Below are 22544 nucleotides of genomic sequence, written 5' to 3' on the forward strand. Positions count from 1 at the left end.
ACACGACGGTGTATTGAATGCAATGCAATGCAATTAATGCGATAGTGAATAATTGTGGTATTCTAAGAGGTAAGGCTGGCAGCTAACTCTTTTGGACCCGATATCGCGGGACTCCTACAAAACGCTGGCGTGAGGAAATGCGGCTGCTCCAGAGAGAAGTGCTCGTTTCACACAGTCCTTTCGCGTTGAAACCACACAGATATTCACCGAGATAGCAAGTGTGCCAGCAATCGCGACCGCCCTTAAACTACAAGTTCATAATTGCTACTCGAGCGATCACCCCAACCCCCTGCCCGGGTTGCTTCATGTTCGTTCAAGATGGGTGCTTTATTTTCTGTTTGAGCATTTGACAGCAGTTCTAACACGCGGGAGATGTTATCTTATGCACTTTGCAGGTGATAGGGATAGGCCGACTCATCTGATCTCTGCTTTAGCGCTCGCACCATTTTACCCGCTCGAGAGTTACGACGCGATGCGCGGGGACATGTTATCAATTTAGACTTGTTGCAGAACACAGCGGCGACGGCAAAAACCTGCCGAGTGCCCATATCATTGCTGTCGCAATAATAACGCAGTTTTTTACTATAAAATAAGCGTTATGGGTTAGCTCTGTCTTCAGTCCCCCTTTCGTTTAATTTGCGCGTCTGTTTTCCAAATTTTCATACAAAACCTGCATATAACGAAATCTCTATAATAAATTTTTCCGAAAAGTTATCAATTTCGTTATATCCAGGCTTAACTGTAGCCCCAAGGTACACATATCAGCTTCACAAGATTTTCTGCAGTCACATTGGATAGTTAATGTTATCTCCTGACCTTTCCAGTTGAAACCCACCCTGTTTTACATGCATATAGCATTCGTCAGTGCTTTTACAGTGTGTGAATGCCAGGTAATGATGATAGCGTAGTATGTTTGAAACCATCGGTAAATTAAACATTCAGTCCCATGCAGTCGCAACAGCGCGCTACTTGCTTGTGGCCCACTACTGCGACACACCTGTCAGGCAGGCTCAGCACAAATAATCTCGGTGTGCTGTTCAATTCATAGGTCAATTCGAGTTCGCGAAGTTTTCTGTAGTATGTGCAAGATTACGCAAGGTGTCGTTGATGCACGGTTGATTGGATGACACCACCACCCTTTGCACTGCGGCAAGAAATGAGGTAGCAAACATTTAGCAGTTCCTATTGTTTGGAAGGTACTTTGGTACGATATACATTCAATCAACTATCAAGAGTTTATTTGGTGAAAGTGGCATGGGAAAAACGTCAGTACGTCCTATCTTTTTCAATTTGACTTCACGGGTTGATCATCCTCCCACAGCTATCTTGGATTGCACGGTGGGCCACCTATAGTCCGTAGTCATTGCGAATATTTAGCGCTCACTGGCCACTCACCGGCTGCCGCAGCACGTTAAATTAGACATTGTAATCACCGTAACAATATTTACAGAAGAAATAGTTTTATAAGACATACTACCTGTATATCTGGTTTTCAAAAAATCGACTTTTTCTCGATAGTTCGATTCAGTTTTCAAAGGGCTCGTCCCCCATTTAAGGGGGCAGACTGGTCTTAGACATTTCATTGTTTATTTCTTCAGTGATCTTGATCAAACTGCACAGGATTATGCAGTTTTTCTGCTGAATTCAAATATTAAAATAGTTTTATCTTGTTCCTGAGATAACTTAAGTTCACCCTTTATTGTTTAAAGTTATCATTAAAAATGTGCTCAATTAAAAATGTTATTTAAGATATGCCAACATAGACTAATGGCTTTAGATTGAAAGTATACAAGAGTTTTTTGTTCTTAGGCCTTTTTTGATTATCTTACAGCAAGATTAACAATCCATTTTCAAAAGCAGTTGGAATTGTGTTACAGTTTTTATGAGTAATTAACTAAAAAGGCTTGGGCTTGAAATTTTGCTCCCATACTTGCATTCTACACACATACATGTTTCCACTGCAAAAATAATTATTGTTGTACCAGCCCTAGCTGCAGAGATATTGAGGCCTCTAAATTGAACGGTCGTAATTTTACTTTTTTGAGAAAAGTGAAAAAAACTGGAAACACACAGCTTCTTCAAAAAGCAACAATCATGGTGCACATGTTTTGCAATCCTCATAAAGGTGCTCATAAATTCGTAGCAAAGATTCTAACACATGTGCCGGCAAATCATGAAGAAGCCTCGAAGTCGGTTCCCCATTTTTTTGCAGGTTCTGCATGTTAACAGCATCGAGAATCTGGACAGTTAGAAATGACATTACAAAAGAATTACTACTTCCTGATGTGTAAAAATTTGCAGAGAGATAGAAAAATACTTGCAGAAACCAAATATGTCAATTTTTAAAAATGAATTTTTTGCCCCTTTTTGGTTTCAAAAACCAGTCTGCCCCCTTAAAGCAGCGCAAGGCCACACATGTCGGCTCTTTGTCGGTAATAAATCATACTGGAGCACTTTTCGGTAGTCGCCACATCGCCTTCGTTCTTGGCCAACGGTTACCAGAAAAGGTGCCGCCGCAATCGCGCTGAAGTCGATATGACTGATCGGACCATTCCGTGCTTTTGCAGCAGCTCAAGTGTACAAGAAAGCGAAAATCATGTAATTATTGGATCATGATGCATGCTGTCAACATTACTTTCATTTCAAAAACCACCTTGTGGCGCAGCAATAGCGCAAATTAGTCCAAAAAGACCCTTTTCGAGCAGTATGGGGCAGTAATTTCCAGTTGACGCAGGTTGGCGCAATTGGCACAGGCTTCCAACCACAAATACACTAGACCTAAGAAGAGCACATGACTATGCATTCCCATTCATCAAGTGCCATGTTTTCTGTGAAACACCACCCCTGCAAAGAATTGCAGAACATTTGAAATCCGAGGAAGTTGTCTCCCTGATTCTTCTGAACACCAGCCGAAATACACGAAAGACACAAAGGCATGACTTGTCGGGAGAACTGCTTCGTCACCTGTAACACTGGCAACTTACCGTTCTGTTTAGTTCTCTAAGCTGCTCCAGAAACCAGTCGGCAGCCCGTTCCTCAAAGAGGTTGACCACAGCACACAGGCTGCCATTCCAGCGAGTCAACAGGGGAACCTTACTCTGGTCAGCCAGGAGGTACTCTCCATCCATAGCAGCCCTAGAAGCGAAAGGAACCTCTTTAAAAGAGGAGAACACTTTCTCTGCTTTGACACAGGCAGCAAAAAGGTTTCTTAGTAAAAGAAACAGCTTTCGTTCTCCTTTCTCCTTCCCAACCCGTCCCCCCCGGAAACAGGGCAGTACACACGGAGAAAGAAGTATTCGAGGAGGAGAAACTCCAAGGCTGTGCCAGCGGGCGAGGGGGATGCGATAGTGTCACAGAGTGATGTGGTTTACGCCAACGCTACGCAGATGACGCTTTTAGCCTCTTGCCATCTTTTACATATGCTTCTATGGACGCGACAGATAAAAATCGTAATAGCACCTCGTAATGCAAAAATTTTTGAAATTTTTGTGTATAACATGAATAACTAGGTGTGACAAATGTTCCAGCGGCAGTAGCTAACTGATACTGCCAAAATTATGGCCAAAAAGCACCTGAAACGAGCTTCTAGAAATAGCCTGGAACAGACGACGTCTGCCACATGCACGTGCTTCTCGCCAACGTTTCTAGACTAGGTAAGTTGCAAAACTGAGCGATTTTGCGCGGCGCGGCGCTGCCGCTGCCAGCAACAAATGTGGCGCTGCTGTCACATCCGGGTTCACTCACTGCATGCTCGCTCACAGAACACCTAGCTCGCTCGTGTCACTCCCGTAACCTCCATCGCCTGCGCGTGTTGCAGTGCCTCGATATCTGTGGAGACTTCTTTCTGCGTGAACAGTTTTGTGCTTCAGCGCGCCCTGTTCTGCTTTGTATGTGTTGCATGTTTTCATCATGCCCAGATGTTGCGTTCTCAGCTGTAGAGTAGCTACAGAAAATGAGAGACACCACAACATTTGTTTTGTGCCCACGTGTACCTGAGCAGCGAAAGGTATGGGACCACACTATTCCTCGTGCAAATAAGAAACTGTCCAGCACATCACATGTGTTGTATGCACTTTCATGAGGAGAATATCCTGAAGGCTTTTCACTCACATCATCGATAGTAAAAAGGTACAAATCACCAGCAGAAAGTGGGGCCTCATGGGAAGATGCATTCCACGGATATCCCAAATTTGCCCACTTACCTTCCAAAACCCGTGACAAAGAAGCGAAAGCGTATTTTCCAGAATATCATCGGCGAAAAAAAATAGACTATCTCCGAGCACTGAGCTCGAAGACAGTGAAATAAGTCCTGACATGCCGTCAACTAGTGGCGTCATTTCGTTTCAAGACATAAAAAACGTTTGTTTGCATGCTGGCAGAAAGTTGTTGAGAATGGCGAGACAAGACGTCTTGTGGTGTTTCTAGGGCTCAAAGAAAAAAAATGCGCTATTTGTGGAGAAATGCTTTGTTGTCGCAGAAGACACGACAGTCACCATTAGCAGCCGTCACCATCATTTAGCCAAGTCGCCTGGCAATGCAGATACCATCACTCAATGGGCCGAACTTCTGGAAGACGTAGAAAAGCTGCGAGTGTGTTCCTGTTGTCCCAATGCGTCAGCAGGCAGACTCGTGAGTAATGACTACGTAGTGCTCGCCGATACCCCAAAGTGCGATCTCTGCTCGAAGCTTTGGCTGCAGCTGTGTTAACAGGTTTCATTAGAGGAACTCCAGAAGAAGCAAAGGGAAGACATGCTCAAGAAAATGGCTGCACGCATAGCTTTTCGACGGTCTAAGTTGCTAAAGAATGTGACTGACATCAAAAAAAAAAAAAAAAAGCTGACTGCATAACCACACAAAAGCCACGAGATTGCGCCACATAGTTGTAATTTATTTTCAAGCCCGAAAAAGATGGCCACAAAAGAGGATGCCAGACATTGTAATTGGGTTTTTCGCATCTAAAAATCTATTGCGAACGTACACCAACTAGCAACTAACCGACAGACTCGTATGTTATGCTATATATATCAAGCATTGTTTATTTTGGGCAGTTCAGAAAACCATAATTATACTGTATTTGCCTTACACCGCTAAATATTACGCAGTATTAAGTTTCTGCGGCAGCACAACAAATCTTGATAATATACTGTTGGCAAAGCTCTTTCAGAACGGCCGCCACGGCGTCTTGCCACAACGACTACGCATTTTCATCTGCTAGTAGAAGCTTGTTGCGCCGCCAGTGCCATCAAACCGGAAGCTGTCTCGGAGCCGTGTCACGAGTAGTCTGGCGCGGGAAGTTTTGCAACCTACCTAGTCTAGAAACGTTGCTTCTCGCTGCTCGCTCGCACGTTGTGGGCGCGCAAGCTCTCACGGCTTTCTGTTTTTTTTTTTTTTGTAAGTGCCCTCAGTGACTTTACCGGGTGTGTACCAATCTGATTTTTTCAAATTCCCTGACTTTTTCAGGTTTTTCTTGACTAAAAGCAAATTCCATGACCATCATGTCTGCTTGGAAAACTGTGTGCAAACCCTCGAGTGGTAAAAAAAATCAGGCGCTCATATAAAATAAGGGAACATATATTAAAACCTCGTTATAATGAATTTGAAGGGGAGCCGCAGTTATTTCATTATATCCATTATTTCGTTATATAGATTATAACAGTTCCATGGCAATGTATGCTTAGATGGGCGCACACCTACGAGCATACAAAGAAGGAAACCGCCTCGCAGCCCGATGTACCGCGACGCGACCACGTGGGCCATGGAAAATAAACTCAGTCGAACCTCATTAATTCGAACTTTTTCAGGTAATTCAAACTCGCGCTGAGGTCCCGTCAAAGCTATGTGTATTCCAATGAGCGAAAACGCCCTGTAATTCGAACACGCAAGCACTTGCAACGGTTAATGAGAACATACCGAGCTACGAAAGTCCTCTCAGCACCATGCGCAATCCCGCGGCAGCACCTCTCAACACTGCGCCCAACAATGTAAAAGAAAAAAAAAGGAAAGAAAAGACTGTGGCAAATTGTTTTCTCTTTCTCAAATGCCAATCTGCGACGTGCCTGTGCGGCACCCCCAGGGTGTCGGCCTGTGCCACGCTAAGCCCACGCTTCTCCCTTTTGTGTCTCTGCACGTACAAGGAGACGCTTCTCCTTTCAAGGCCGCGCACAGAGAGAGAGAAAAAAAAAAGCTGTCGGGGAGAGTTTTCCTTTTTCGGTGCAGAGGGTAGCAGCCATGGTAGCAGCGGAGACGCAGTTGTTGCCGTCCTGAGAGGGAAATCGCTTTGCACCGCGGCGCCGCTTCTCAGTTATGTGACCCGCTGAGCACTTCCTCAATCCACTCCGCTGGCTACGTGAGGAGGACGGGTCTCTCGGCCGGGCGGGGCGTGACTGTAAGGTCGGCGCGGGAGTTTTGAAAGAGCCGCATCGAACGAGCGTCAAACTTCACAGAAAACGATATACTTAACACACTATGGTCGTTTTTTTTTTTTTTTTTTTTGATAGACTATTTGATAGACTAATTCAGTTTCTTATATCCATGTATCAGTCAATTTTACTTCGTTACAACGAGGTTTGAGTGTATTTACCACATACACTCAGAATGTTCTCAGTATGTACAATAAATAAGAAAAAATATGTATATCTGGCCAAAATAAAACCTCTGAGACAAAAAGTGAGCAAGTTAGCTGCTTAATGTTTGGAAGAAGCAGAAGAACACGCAAGTTGAAATTAACCACAGCTGAATGTTTTGGGGGAGCCTGTGATAGTGCGACAACACAGCCAAAGCTGCTGTAACTTGAAGCCTGACCACACATGCACGTAACGTCTCGGCGTGTGGCTTTTTCACGTCGTGAAAAAGCCCTTTCCTTATGCAGAAAGCAATGGCACAAGGCTATGCAAAGCTGCACTCCCCTCTCCCTTCATTGGGAGAGGACGCAACACTGCATCGATTGATACATAGAGTTTAACATCCCAAAACTGTCACATGATTATGAGAGACGCCGTAGCGGAGGACTTCGGAAATTTCGACCACCTAGGGTTCTTTAACGTGCACCCAAATCTGAGCACACGGGCCTAGAGCATTTTCGCCTCCAATGAAAATGTAGCCGCAGGAGCCGGGATTCTATCCTGCAACCTACAGGCCAGCAGCCGAGTATCTTAGCTCCTAGACACCCTTGGCGGGGTCGCAGCACTACATCAATAAGCCAAACGAGCTGCAAGACCCACGTGTGGTCAGACCATTTAGCAGTGCTGCCATTTCATGCCACCTATGTAAAAAAAGGACGTGGGAGCCCGTGACCAATTCAGCCACTGGAGTGAATGCCCAGACCGCTGAGGATGTGAATTTTTCAGACATGCCTAAAAATTCAAATGATTTCACGACAGCATCACAAGCCCTATCGCCGTCTACTGACAAAAACGTCTGAAATTTTCTACGCTGAAACTCTTCGGCGTCTGTTTTTTGGGCTTTCAGCTGACATTCCAGGTATGAAACAGCGTTACAGAAAGTCCCTGCCTTTGCTACATCTACCACCTCGTAGACTTGAGCGAACACTTTCAAGAATTGTTCAGCATCACAGTAATGTCCGAAAGTTGCCTTTCTCGCAATGCACAAAAGTGCAATGGGGTGAAGGGGATAAAAACTTTCAAAGGGGCCGCTATCACCACGGAGTAAGGTGATGTCTAATGAATAAGCACCAGAAATGCTCGGAGGCGTGATGGCGGATATGCGGCAAACACGCCAGTAGGACTTAATCACTTTGCTATAAGCATCTTCAGCTAACTGCTTGTTACTGCATGTGGTGCAGTTGTAAGCGTTCTGCAAGCTTTTAATCACTCCCGCACGCTGCCTTTCTAAGTTCGCTGCACTGATGCAGTGCTTTTACGAACGAAAGCAGCTCGCCATCGCCCCACCCGTGAGCGATCAGGAACAGAGTGGGCATCAAGAACACTTTTTTTTATGACAAACACATTCGTACAAAAGCGCCCAAGTAGGAACCAACGTTTCTAGAACTAGGTAAGTTGCAAAACTGAGCGATGTTGCGTGGCACCGCCGCTGCCAGAGACAAATGTGGCGCTGCTGTCCCATCCGAATTCACTCACTGCATGCTCGCTCGTGTCACTCCCGTAACCACCATTGGCTGTGCATGTTGCAGTGTGTCGCTATTCGTGGAGGCTTCTTTCTGCGCGAACAGTTTTGTGCTTCAGCGTGCCTTGTTCTCCTTTGTACGTGTTGCGTGTTTTCATCATGCCCACATGTTGCATTTTCGGCGGTACGAGTGGCTACAGGAAATGAGAGACACCACGACATTTCTTTTGTGCCCCTTGTGTACCTGAGCAGCGAGATGCATGGGACCACACTATTCCTCATGCAAATAAGAAACTGTCCAGCACATCACGTGTGTTGTATGCACTTTCATGAGGAGAATATCCTGAAGGCTTTTCACTCACATCATCGATAGTAAGAAGGTACAAATCACCAGCAGAAAGTGGGGCCTCATGGGAAGATGCATTCCACGGATATCCCAAATTTGCCCACTTACCTTCCAAAATCAGCGAGAAAGAAGCGAAAGCTGCCCAATAGGAGTGGGGTACTTTCCAGAATATTATCGTGAAAAAGAATAGACTATCTCTGAGCACTGAGCTCGAAGACAGTCAAATAAGTTCCGAGATACCGTCAACGAGCGGCGTCATAATTTCACTTCAAGACATAATGATGATGTGTGGTGCTTATGGCGCAGGGGCCATTTGATGGCTAAAGAGAGTCATTTCAGTGACTAGAGATGTGGACAATGATATGGTGCATGGCTGTATAGGGGCCTTAATATTCCTCGCGCTAACGCGGGTAAAAACATCTCGATCCAAAAAAGTCACTGGGCATGGACTCTGTACCTAACGCCTTTCTGATAAGGTATGCTGAATGGAATGCCAAATACCTATGCTTGATCTTTCAATCTTCTCTCCTGCGCGCTGAACTTCCGAGTGATTGGAAGCACGCTAAGATCACTCCAATACCAAAAACTGATGACTATTCGCTTGTATCCTCGTTTAGGCCTATTTCCTTGCTATGCACTAGTGTCAAAATTCTAGAGCATAAAATATTCAAACATCTGTTTATGTTTGTCAAAAGAAATAACCTAATCACGCCCCTTCAGCATGGCTTTCGCAAAGGGTATTCCACGGTAACCCAGCTTATTAAGACATTTCATGACCTAGCAGCAGCGATGGATATGGATGGTCAAGTAGATGTTATATTATTGAATTTTGAAAAAGCTTTCGATCGTGTGAGTCACCAGAAATTACTAATTAAGCTCCAACCAATTCTGAAAAATGAGAGATTACTTGCATGGATTACTGCTTATCTTTCAATGAGGAGCCAATGTGTTGCCATTGATAATGTCACCTCGAGTTCCGCCCCCGTGAAATCGGGTGTGCCTCAAGGGTCAATTTCAGGGCCGTTGTTTTTTCTGTTATTTATTAATAATATTGTGCTAAACTTGCTCATAAAAATAAAGCTTTTCGCGTACGATTGTATATTATATCAGGAAATTTATAGTTACAGTGATCAAGAATCTTTAAATACTGCACTAGCAACGCTACAAACGTGGTGTGAAAATTGGCAGATGACAATTAATTATAAAAAAACAGTAGCAATGCGAGTTACGCGTAAGAGACAGCCACTTCTGTTTACCGATCACGTCAATGGTCATGCGTTATCCGAAGTCACTAAACACAAATATTTAGGACTCATACTCACATCAGACTTAAAATGGAATGAACACATAGAATATATTGAAAGAAAGGCAATGAAGAAGCTTGGCTATTTGCAAAGGAGGCTTGTGAATGCCACACCACACATCAAACTTCTCGTGTACAAAACTTTCATTAGACCAGATTAGAATATGGAGCTGCAGTGTGGGATTCCTTTACCGAATCCAATATTAAAATATTAGATATGGTAGAAAAAAATCTGTCCGATTTGTTTTTAATTGTTATAGTTGGCATACTTCCCCTTCACTTCTACTAATTAAAGCGAATCTCGAAAAACTACAGGAGAAAAGAAGAATAGAGACGCTGAAGCTTTTTTACCTCATTCTCCACAACAAAACTGGTATCAATAAAACAGTGCACATTAGACAAATAGGTGAATATGCTGTGCGCTCACATCATTCAAAGAAAGTTTTAGATTACGTAAACCGCACAGACACATTCAGGTATCCATTTTTTCCAAGAACTACCTGTGAGTGGAATTGCCTATCACCCGATGCTGTACAGTGTCCAACAGTTGATTTATTTCTACATGCTCTCAGTAACCACAAACAGTTTTTTTGTACAGTCATGCAGCCCAGAGTTATGCAATGCTTCCATTTTTTTAGTACGTTTCAGTCAGCAAAGCTATGCCATTGTTGTAATGTTTTTCTTTAGTTTTTTTTTGTAAATTAATACAAAAGTGTTGAATTGTACCCACTGTCAGTATGCTGTGTGATGTCAATTATGTTTTTTGTAGTAAACATTTCTGTATGCCCATTCCTGCTTAAGACCTTGTCAGCAGTATGTAATGAATAAATAAATAAATAAGTATTAAAATCATGACAGTGGCGTGATATGCATAGTAAAAATGGGGGACTAAAGGTTTTGATAATAAGAATCATGATAATAAACTATAGTGATAATTAGCATTAGCACAAATGCCTCTTGAACGCCCTTGTATACAAGGGTCGGAGGCATGTGTTCTGTTTTTGTAATAACTGCAGCAGCGACCTCTCTTCAGAGGTCGCGCTACGAGTTCCCAGAGTAAAACACATGGAAATCTTGCACCTGTTTTAAAAATTACAGTAATGACTCGAGTTTCAAACATGGTTCCCTAGTAATGAACATTGCAGGGTGGAATGGTATTTGTTGTTGATAACGTAATAGGAAGAATTGTTTTTTAAGGGTGTCTAATTCTTTACATTCAATTAAAATGTAAAGCAAAGTTTGCGCTTCACCACATCTCTCACACAATGGTGGATCGTCACCAGACAAAAGGTGTGAGTGTGTTGTGTATGTGGGTCCTATCCTTAGCCGTGTTAGTGTAACATGTGTGCGGCGTGACTTAAATACTGCCGGCCACTGACCGAGTTGCAGCTTAGTAACATGCAGTTTATTTTGTGTGACGCTTCAAGACATAGAAAACATTTGTTTGCCTGCTGCATGTAGGCGGAAAGTTGAGAATGGCAGGACAAGACGTCTTGTGGTGTTTATAGTGCTCAAAGAAGAAAAAAGCGCTATTAGTGAAGAAATGCATAGTCGTCGCAAAAAACATGACAGTCATTATTAGTAGCCGTCACCATTACTTAGCCAAATCGCCCGGCAATGCAGATACCATCACCCAATTGGCCGAACTTCTGGAGGACATAGAAAAGCTGAAAGTGTCTTCATGGTGTCCCAATGCGTCAGCAGGACGCCTCATGAGTAATGACTACGAAGTGCTCACCGATACGCCAAAGTGCAGTCCCTGCTCGAAGCTTTGGCTTCAGCTATATAACAGGTTTCATTAGAGGAACTTAAGAAGAAGCGGAGGGAAGACATGCTTAAAGGGCCACTCACCAGGTTTGACAATTTTGAGCTGTCAAGCGCAATGGGTAGACGAGGCGGCGTTCATGATCACGTCTGCCAAACATTGCAACGCTACGCGCCGGGGAAATGGGTCAAATTTCAAGATGAAAACTGCTCTCCCTCCCCTCTGCGGGTGCATGCATAGAGAATGAGGGCATGACGTAGGCGTAGGAATGGCCCTACGTACAAGGCAATGCAGTGACGTTGGTCCTTTATGTAGACGAGTCTGCTCTGACGTTGTCAACAGTATACCACGTGACATGGCAAAAATTATTTAACGTAACATGCGTAGTTTATGTGCTTGTTGCTTTAAAAGATTAATAATACTTGAAATAAATAATGAGACGCGATAAAAAATTGTGCGCGCTTTTCTTTTATTTATTTTTCCCGTGAAATGCTACGAGATGCGAGGCTAATGTGCGAGCGTTTCACATGCGTTCGTGTCCCCGTGGCCAGTGCATTGAGCAGACGACCGCTGTGGAACGCTCCTACGCGTTCACGCACTCATTGTGCTCATCTACTCTACCGTGTCTAAGCTAGCGTTTCCAAACCACCCCACAGAAACAGGCAGAAGACCACAAAATAACGCTGGTCAACAAAGCAACGCTGCTCGCGTTCTCAGAGGTTGGACTTGTTTAGGCACGTCATGCGCACGTCACCTCATGGTCGGATGCTGGCGAGGGTGGGGAAGAGATTTGGCTTGCGAAGGCTACGCGGAGGAGTGGCAAGGGTTTTGAGCTCGCCTCCTCTCATTCTCGTTTCGCACCACTTCAAAAAACCTGTTTTCTCCGCTTGTGATGAAACAATTCGAAAAATTTTTGTGGCAAAATGTTCTTCATCGGACACCCAACTAATTCCACTGTCTTACTAAAATTCGGTATGGGGCCTGGTGAGTGGCCCTTTAAGAAAAGCACTGCACGTGCAGCTTTTCCACGCCCTAAGTTACTAAAGAACGAGATTGACATAAAAAAAAAGCTGACTACAGAAGCAGACAAAAGCCATGGGATTGCGCCACATAGTTGTTTTTATTTTAAGGCACGAAAAATACAGTCACAAGCGAGGATAAAAGACATTGTAATTGGGTTTTTTTATGCCTAAAAATTAATTGAGAACGTAAACCAACTAGCAACTAGCGAACAGACTCGTATGTTATGCTATCAAGCATCGTTTATCGTGGGCAGTTGAGAAAGCCATTATTATGCATTATTATGCATTTTCGTGCATATTTTGTAATCCTTACCTAATGATCATGTACAGAGGGTCCCGGTACGGTTCTTCTGACCTTGGGACCCTCTTCTGCATATCCTTAACGATGTAACCGTACTATGCAAAAATAAAGATTGATTGATTGATTGATTGATTGATATGCTGTACAGTCGAGCCCGCTTAGAACGAACTTGAGCCTGATGCGGCATCCGTTCGGTGTATCCCAAAGTTCATAGTAAATGAAACACAGCTTTTAAAAAAGTTGCAAGTGAAAACACAGACTTTCGTTGCCCAAAAAAGTTCGTGATGCACATGTTTCAAAGAGCAGAAGCGATAAGGGCGGTTTCTAGTTTATTTCAAACAGCAGCGTGCTTGTTCGCCGAGGCCCGTGGCATAAGCTACATGAGGGCTCCAAAGTTTCATCAATCTCGCAATTCGATTCCTCCAAATCGCTCTTGCCATGTACTTCATTCACAATGCCCTAATTCGTGCACGGTTCCGCGGTGTCGGCATCATCATCGGCCGAAATGAAACTATCGCAACAGATGTTCCACTCACTCTCCCATGTCGGCATCGATGACACGCTGCCACAAATCGCCACCAAAGTGATCCTGTTCGGAAGCTTCAGGCTCGACATCGGGCCCGAGGTCGACGAAGTTGTCCTCGCGAAAACAGTTTCACGTGCACGTAGCCGTCACCACCGCCCACGAAATATTCACCATCTCCACAAACAAATACCGGGACGCCGTAGCGGCAAGTTCGCAGCCAGGTAGTCAACAGCTATGAGCAAGCCCTCCACAATGCGGCACCTAACGCGCAGATTACGCTCAAGCCAAGCAGTCACACTTTCGACCTTTTGTTGAGCAGCAGGAAAAAGCGTGCAAGACCTCTCGTCTGCCATCCTGATCCCACACGCACACCAAGAGCGAGCAAGACGCGCACACGCGACACACATGCCAGAACGCGGGGAACAGATCTGGGCCCGTTTCTAGTCAGAAAATGAAACTAACTCGAGTCAGCGTGGCTAGCGTCGCGGAGCGGCGGAGACAGGCAAAGGGGTTGTGATCAAGAGAGGAAAGCAGATTTGCGAGAGAGTTGCGGTATAGTGAAAAGAGGGGAGGACATGGCGGGAGGGCGGGAGAGCGGCAACTAGAGGGGCGCGGAGGCAGGGTCGGCGTTTAACAATACGAATATACGGGCACCTCACCAATGCCTCATCGGTGGTCGAAAGTGGTTTTCCGGGAAGTCGGCTGAGCGCCGACCCCATTCGCTGTAACCGATCGGTGGCGCTCGGAGACGTGCGACATTAAACCAATCTATATTTTCACAGTCAAGCGGATATTGTTCATTCTAGGCGAAAGTTCGTTTTAAGGGGGGCTGTTATATGTGGACTCGACTGTATTTGCCTTACACCACTAAAATATTACGCAGTATAAAGTTCTTGTGGCAGCACAACAGCAAATCCCGATATTATACTGTCGGCAAAGCTCTTTCAGAATGGCCACCGTGGCGTCTTGCCACGACGATTGCGCGTTTTCGTCTGCTAGCGGAAGTTGTGGCGCCTACGCCACCAAACCAGAAGTTGTCTTGGGGCCGTGCGACGGGTCGTCTGACACGGGCAGTTTTGCAACTTACCTAGTTCTAGAAACGTTGGTAGGAACGGTGTCAGCTGCTTAGGATATGTGCTGCACACAACTAGGAACGATCAGTCTCAACTGGCAGTAAGTGCTACATGTCGCTAACCAGCGATTCTCGTACAGTGGCACATCTTCTAAGTGCGCACACACATCACAGAAGTCCGGACAAGTATTGCTCTATTCTGCCTCATCCTTTATGTTCTACATCACCGTTTCTACACACCCCATGCGATAAATCCGCAACTTACACCGTGCTTTGCCGATATCGGAGGCGCTCATCACGCGAACGCGATGCATGTTTGCAAATGAACATTGGCAAGCCCTGAATGTATTTACGACATCCTGAGCATGCACAGAAATACCTGATAATTGTACTCTAGGAGAAATTCAAGCTATTTCAGACGGTGCTGTGGCAATTTGATTCCTTGAGCAGAATAAAAAGTCATGAATCTTTTTTTCGTACGATTTCCCAGTCTCTAGAAAGTCCTGAAAATCGGTCATTCACTGTGTCCCGACGATCCATGGTCCAAACAGTGACATTTGGTCCAGTTCGGCTTGGCTTGGCTCGAGTTGCGTCCTTTGCAGGTGCACTGTGATGCCAATTTCAACGCGAGAACATCAAGTAGTTTTGTTTCTGAAAGTCGGAGCACACCCTTTGGCGGATTACTCGGACCGTTTTTCTCGAGTCGGCTTCGCGGCATGTTTTTTCGGCCACTAATTCCAGGGGAAAATTATGGAGAGTTCTGCCACATTCGCTACCTTCGAGGCCAAAAGTGAATGAGCCTTCCTCCCACAGACAAGCCGCATTGAACCACTGGCGTGCAGCGACCAATTGCACATTCATATGCCCAGTGGCTGGGGAAGCAATTCGTATAAAATCGAATCACAGTGTATTTTATATAATGTAGTAATTCAAAACAATCTTAACATTCCTATCGTCGCGAAATTCGCATAAACCGTAATCATATCATCGAGACTGTACTGTAGTATATTTTGGAGTACTTTTGTACAGAAACAGTCTAAAAATGTCCGAAGAATCAAGCTTTTGTAATTGTTTTTCATTCAGAACAAACCTGACACGAGAGTTTTGTGTTGTGCTGTGTGTGTGCATTTGGGACACTATATGACAAAGCACACCTAGAACAAACACAAATGTATGCCCACCTGAAGTTGATTGAGTTGAGGCAGAAGTAGGGATGCACGTCCAACAGAACCTTGTTTCCCTTATTATGAAGGATGCGCACAATTTCAGCCGGATGAGGAAATGCCTCCTTCCAGAAGGCAAGGTCGCCCTGAGTGTACTGCCAGCCATCACGGATTAAGACAAAGCCACCATTGAAACCATGGTTCACAAATCGGTTAGCATACTCGTGCACGGTTGCCTGCGTTAGATTGCCGTCCTCGCCTGGCCTGGGCACGAGCACTGGATGCCTGACGAAGACTTCCTCTGCGGCGGTGAAATTGCTGGGCTCTGGACGGTGAGGTGCCGAAGCTTTGTGGATGGCCAAAACGTCGGGCCCCGTGCAGAGTGTGTAGTTTAGCTCCTCCTTTGCGGCGAGGCACAGTCGTTCGCTGCCAGAAGCATTGAAACTGAACATAAGGGCCTGATTGGGACTGGCCAGAATCGACACCCCACGTGATGACAGCCAGTACGGTTCTAGCACTGAACCCAGTGGGTCAGCACGACCCGTTTCAAACGCCATAGTGTTCAGCTGGAGATTTGCGAGGGGCCAGCTGAGGTTGCCCACTTCACCCATGCCAAACCAGTGGGCACCGGTGAGGTCGTAACAATCCACCAGTTCCGTGTGAACACTTGCAGCCCGCCAGTGCACTTCATAGCAGGCTATCTCGTCCTGCATGGGTGCCACACGCATCTCGAGGCGAGCCCGATACTTCCACTCGTAGCAGTAGCCAAGGTGCAGCACAGGGCAGATGTGTGCTTCCAGTGCTGGAGGGATCACCTGTAATGTTTGTTTTAAACGCCTGTGTTAGTGTCTTAACCTCCACTTTCTCAGTGACCAGAATCAAGTGGCACTTAGGTCGTGAATCAACATAGCAGAGGAGCCTTAACCTTTTCCTTTAAGGAACAAAGAAGGAGTTGTGATAGTAAAGCTCGAACCCCCACGAGCTGAAGTCACTATGAAAAGAAGCTAACACAAAAATATGTTTCTATAGCACATTAAACATATGTGCTATAGCAAAAAGGTCATGCAACGAGGGGCAAGCCACCATAACATATTTATTAATTTAATGTGAAGTTGTAGAATATTTATTTAAGTGTATGCAAAAATAGCAGTGAGTTGACTACAAGCCTGTCTGACCAGCTTTCTTTTTATAATTAGTACGTGAAATTGTCAAGCAGGTTTACTGAGCTGCCTGCAATGTTGCAGTGCGTGCTGAAGTGGTTCAGAAGCTTTACGTGCACACATCTAAAATATGCAGGTACTCCTGCAAGTCTATTTAAGAAACAAGAGCACATTCCTCGAGACAGGCATGGCTAGGAACCGAAATGTTCACCTGGCCGAGCTCTCCCTGAAGAAGGGTGCGGCCTCCACGATCGAGCAAGCGCAGCCTTCGTGTCTGAGGATCAAAGTCCGACTTGGTTGAAAGCCGAGTGGCTTCCTGGAATGCCTCGTGTAGGTGCCATGTGAGAACCACCACACTGACTATGCTGACAAAAAGCACAGCCAGAACAAGCCGGAACCGGAATTCTGGTGTCCTACTTTGGCGGACCAAAGCCAGTGCCTTGGCTGCCTGCAGAGCAAGTAATACACCAGCGAAGCAACAGAGGGCTCACATGTGCAATGATAGTAATCGGTAACCACAAGGCTACTGAAGCCCCGCCTTGTAGTATGCAGCACAAACATTTGAAGAAGACTTACTGGTTACCATGGGTGTTCACAACACACTGCTTTTTACAATACTTTCTTGCCCCCAAACATCAGTTTCAATTGGTTAAGCACAAAAGTACAATAGTGCCTCAGAAGCATTATTCTTATATACTGAACTTAGCATTTCATGATAATCAGGTTGGTTTTTGACGTTACCAAAGCTTTTGGCAGTACTTGGAACAGTCTCCAACCGGCCAACTGCAACGAAACTTGACTCGGGCAGAATTAGCTTCGAATGCGTAGTATATGTTGAGTAAGCAATGATGATCACAGTGAAAAAGCTAGCAATCATGTCTTCAATTTGTAATCGGTGCTCTAATCGTCAGCTAGCAGACGACGCAGAGCTCTAGCGGTGTTCCCGGACAGAAACGGAAATGACGTCAATTGGAGCTCACCACCATTTGTGAGTAGAACTGCCTGCAGTCGCATCCATTCCATTTCTGCGTCCCGCCCATCTACGAGCTGATTATTCAGAGGAGTAAACTTTTGTAGTACGAAATGCAGCTGTAGACTGCAGGAACATGTTATGGCTGGGACCAGAGTTTATGCTTTTTCTAAAAATGTGAAGCTCCAAAAGCTGTGGGTTATCGGAGTATAAGGCGAAAGGAATGGGAGGTATCAAAGAGCGTGCTTTATGCGCAACTTCAGAGATGACGAATATAAACACGACCAGTGTCTCTCCACCAAAACACTGTTGAAACAGGAAATGTTCAATCCAGACGCAGTGCCTTCAATATTCGACGACTGGAAACAACAGCCCGCAGGAAGCCCCGAGAGGCATAAACTCGACGAAGACCAGGGTTTCGAGAAGCACTAGCGACGACATGTATTCGTATTTGATAGCTTTAGTATAGCGTAAATTCATTTTGTTAGCGTGCTTTGCTCGCTAAATTATAGCATACCACTATTTAAAGACACAACTAGTAAAAAGATGACCTGGGAAAACCTAGATAAGCTGCGCCATTCATGATCAGGTAATCAAAGCTCCTAAAGCTGGTCGGCTCGTTTCTTGTGGCGAGTAGTCAAAGCAGCGAAGTTTGATAGAAATGTTTTGTGCTCTGTTCAAAGCACATAATCACATTATAAGAAAAGTGATTGTACGACTGTAGGTTTTATGTAAAGGTTTTGGGTGCAGTCGGACAAGTATGTACAGAAATTCAGAGATGCTTTTGAAACAAATGGGAGTGTGCCAAAGCAAGCATCGGTATTGAAAAAAATATCTTATGATCCATAGTTATTAATGAATCAAGGATATCCAAAGCGTAAGCAAGCGGCATCATTTATTGTGAACCAGCAAGTTCACCAACACAGCAAGACGAGACAATAGGTGCGAAGTGGGCTGCCGGTATTTAGATAGGCACTTTATCCAGCATTTGTGATCATGTATCCTTCACGATGCATGTTTAGATTGTCTGCTTTTTTGTTACCGTTTCAAGAGAAAACTCTGGAGCACGGCCGCGAAGTGCATACTTTGGAGCGCAGAGGAGACGATTCGGTTGCATTGGCTGGTCTGACGCGCCGCTGCTGATGTCGCGTCCTGTCAGCTGTAATGGCATCGTTTTTGCTAGATTCAGTATAAAAAATCGCATTGTCGGTGAGCTTTTTCTTAGGTAATGACTTGCATTTTGAAGCTGAAATTTAGCAGGCAGCATTGTCTCCAGCTGGACTGCCTATAAATCGGCTTTTGGTGGTGTACACAATTACATTGCAGTTGGCCTTTAACTTGCTTGCGACAATGCTCGAGGCCCATGTGCTTAGATTAGGTACATGTGAAAAAACACCAGGTGGTCGAAATTTGTGGAGCCTTTCATAATCATATCGTGGTTTTGGGACATATCAAACCCCATCAATTATTATTATTCATTAATGTGCTTACTAAAAAGCTTTCTGAAAAATATGCATTCACTCATTAAGTAAGCAACAAAAAAGAAATTTTTCTCCCAAATATTATGTTCCTCAGGAATCAATATTACATGTTCTAGCTTAAAAGGACACTAAAGGCAACCATTAAGTGAGCGTTGATTGTTGAAATAGCGGTCCAGAAACCTCGTAGTGTTACTTTTGTGCCAAGGAAATGCTTATTTTGAAATAAAATCACGTTTTAGTGGTTCGCATCAGGTCAGCGCACTTCAAATTACCCGCCGGACCGTCTCGCATCACTGTTGCCGTGCACAATGCTACCCAGCTTGACTGCGCGGACGCCGACACTAGTAGCAGGAGAACGAAAGCAGCGCGAGCCACAGAAGAAACAACGGCTGCAATTGGCTCCGAGATGGTAGACGTGTTTTGGTTCAACTGGACCCCGCTAGATGGCACGACCTGTCTAGTTTAACCAGGCGAAAATTTAACTTTTTAACCACTCGCTCCATTTTTCATAATAACGTCTGCAGGTTCCTTTTTCCATGAATCACACAGAAGCGAACAAACAGTATTTTATAACATCTCTTGATGCACGGAAGGTTTTTTATTTAGTGTAGCTAGTTTGACTACTAGTGATTAATTGTAGGGGGTTCGTTTGACGTTACTGGGATCATTTCGAGAATGTCTTATCGTAGCGCATGTGTTCGCGTGCATTTACTTTAATTTCTCGGTAAGTAGGGCCATACTGTTCATAATGTTGTATTAGAAATTGTCATATATTAAGCTTTCACTCTCACATAAACTGTTATTTGACTTACTGACATGCTTTGGCCGCAAATAACACACACACAAAGTAAAGAAATACTCAACGACAAGCACAAGTGGCACTTCCAACTAAAGTAGACTGGGCACAAATCTAGACTTAAATAGCAACATAGAGACATGCGCAGTCTTCACACAGCCTTACGCTATCCAGCTATCGAACAATCTTTTCTCCGATAAGTATTTGCGCCCGGTCTACTTTAGTTGGAAGTGCCGCTTGCGTTTGTCATTGAGTATTTCTTTACTTTGTGCGTGTGTTACTTGCGGCCAAAGCATGTCAGTAAGCATGTACCAACTAGGCCAACAATCGGTATTGTTATTTGACTTTTGTGTCCTTTTAGTGTACATGTAAACCACCTTACTATCACCATACTTGTAGCATTGTACATGCAATGATTCTAACATGCAGACCGAATAGTTTTTATAGCTTACACAAAGAAATATGATACGAGTTCACTACCCAAGGCACGGCAGTGCATGCCACAAACTGGTTTCTAGCCATCCTCCATAGCTGTGAATTCAACTTAAGCAACCCCTTTGCTTTAGACACCCTTTAACTAAAGCTTGTAGGAATTGAGGCTAGCCTACCGCCACTGTGCAGACTTTGTCGCCTATTTCTGCCATTCTTATGTCCTAACATGACTCTCCTCCCCTCCCCCGTGGTTCGTCAGCGCTGAGGGAGTGAGAGTGACGTTGACCCCTCTCGCCCGGATGTCGCTCGTGGCGCTGCGCTCGAGTCTCTCGGGACATTTCGCGTGCGCACATCGAGAGTCGATCAGAAACCCTCTGGACGATGAAGGGTGAGCACGCATTTTATGGAGCTCGCTCAGACTTCGCCAACAGCGCCTCGCACACGCAGCGAACGCTTACCTTTCGTTGCACCTTCCGAACGCTAGACCAAAGAGCGGTACAGTGTGGTACAGTCTACTACGCCAACCTGTACTGTACAGTGGCTAGACCGAAGAGCGGTAAAGAGCGGTACAGTGTAGTACCCCATACCGTACCTCTTAAAGCCAACGCGAGCGGATTTTGCCCTCGCTTGAGAGATCGGGCTTTGCGCTTCAGACCATGAGAGCAACGTGCTTGCAGCACCCTTTTTGTTGTACTTTTCGCCCATGGCCTGAACAAGCCTTGTTTGCTTCCCCGCTGCCGTTTTCAACGAGTGCTGTGCTGCGTTTTTAGTGTTGCCGCAGGCAACGAAGGATTGCGACTTGTTTGAGAGCAGTACTGTGTACTAGCCATGCTGCGCTTGGCGCACTGGCTGTCCGAACACGTGTATGCGATGGCGTTAGTCAAGCGAAGCAACAATGAACGCAGCCCTGCAGCTCGCCAAGACCAAACCCGCACTAGTGACTGTGCTCCTTCGGAGTACCCTGTACACTATTAACTTGAGGACTGTTATCCACTCCTTGTGTTCACATTCACTTGTTTTGCCTGTACTTGTGCGCCAATTACATATCTTTTGTAAAATATATACGTATCCCTTATGACAGCGACCTCTTCAGCTTCCCCACTTGCATATGTCAACAACTACATGCTGCTCCTTAGATGTTACAAAATAGCTGCTATTACATGTTTCCGTATAGCCGTAAGTATGAAGTGAATGCCTAATTATGAAGCACACTGAAATATGGTGCATGGCCACTGTAAAAAAATAAGGACACAAATATAACTAAGCTATCACTTTGAAATGAACACTAGTTTAGTTACACTGCTTGTACCAATTCTCATTTTGTGGCATTTTGAAATTCCGCCATTGCTGGTATGCTGCCACTCAAGTCACGGGTTAAACCTCTGACCTTGTTACAGTACAGCTGCGGCCACGTCTGTAGAGAGCCCGCGAGCAGCCAGTTTTGCTCTACCTGAAGTGGTGTGCCAGGAGCATGCACGGCCTAGGCTGACCATGTCGGAACCCAAAACTTCCTCAATGTGTCGCCCCGTAGAGCAAAAACCAGCTAGCCGTGGCTGCACATTTCACGTGTGCAATATAAAAGTGCATGGACCAGTGAAATAGTCAATGACATTTTACGAATTTCTCGCAGAAAGCTTTAGACAACGAGCAACGGGTCCTAAGTTGGTACTAAAGAAATGACAGTTTGCACCAATATAAAAAAGGAAGCAGCATGTAAATTACTCTCATCGCATCGAAAGAAATTACGACTAAAGATCCTGTACCAAATATTTCAAGGTAAAACCGGCATTTGAAAAGAAAAGTACCTTCACAGTCTTTATTATATCTCCTCGTGAAACGATCATTGTTTCAAGATTTTAGAGTACCATATCAGATCTAATTTGTATGCTAATGCATTTTTTGTTTGTTCTATTAGAGAATAGAATCGTTTATCAAATAATCAAGTGTGCTGTATTAATAGAGATGTATTTTTTTCGACATTGTAACTCCCCCTGGTGTGGCGTTTTCGGGCTAAGCAGGGTAATCATTGAATAAATAATAAACAAAGAATAAGAAAAATATGGAAGCTGAGATATCAATGAGGAGGAATGCCGTGCACTCAAGAAGAAGCAATGGCAAGGAACCA

The 22544-nt window shown here is 44.8% G+C and overlaps 1 protein-coding gene across 4 annotated transcripts in view; it reads right to left on the reverse strand.

The window, feature by feature from the left end:
* Window positions 1-22544, reverse strand: part of LOC119159472 (myogenesis-regulating glycosidase) — a 123888-nt gene that overhangs the window by 78680 nt on the left and 22664 nt on the right. For all 4 annotated transcript variants that reach the window (XM_075865698.1, XM_037412237.2, XM_075865691.1 and 1 more), the window contains 3 exons: window positions 16952-17188; window positions 15599-16395; window positions 2985-3135 (listed from right to left, as the gene is read on the reverse strand). In XM_075865698.1, coding sequence (XP_075721813.1) covers window positions 2985-3135; window positions 15599-16395; window positions 16952-17188 — 1185 coding nt within the window. The remainder of the gene's footprint in view (window positions 1-2984; window positions 3136-15598; window positions 16396-16951; window positions 17189-22544) is intronic.

Source organism: Rhipicephalus microplus, chromosome 1 (assembly GCF_043290135.1).
Source record: "Rhipicephalus microplus isolate Deutch F79 chromosome 1, USDA_Rmic, whole genome shotgun sequence".
Taxonomy (NCBI): domain Eukaryota; kingdom Metazoa; phylum Arthropoda; class Arachnida; order Ixodida; family Ixodidae; genus Rhipicephalus; species Rhipicephalus microplus.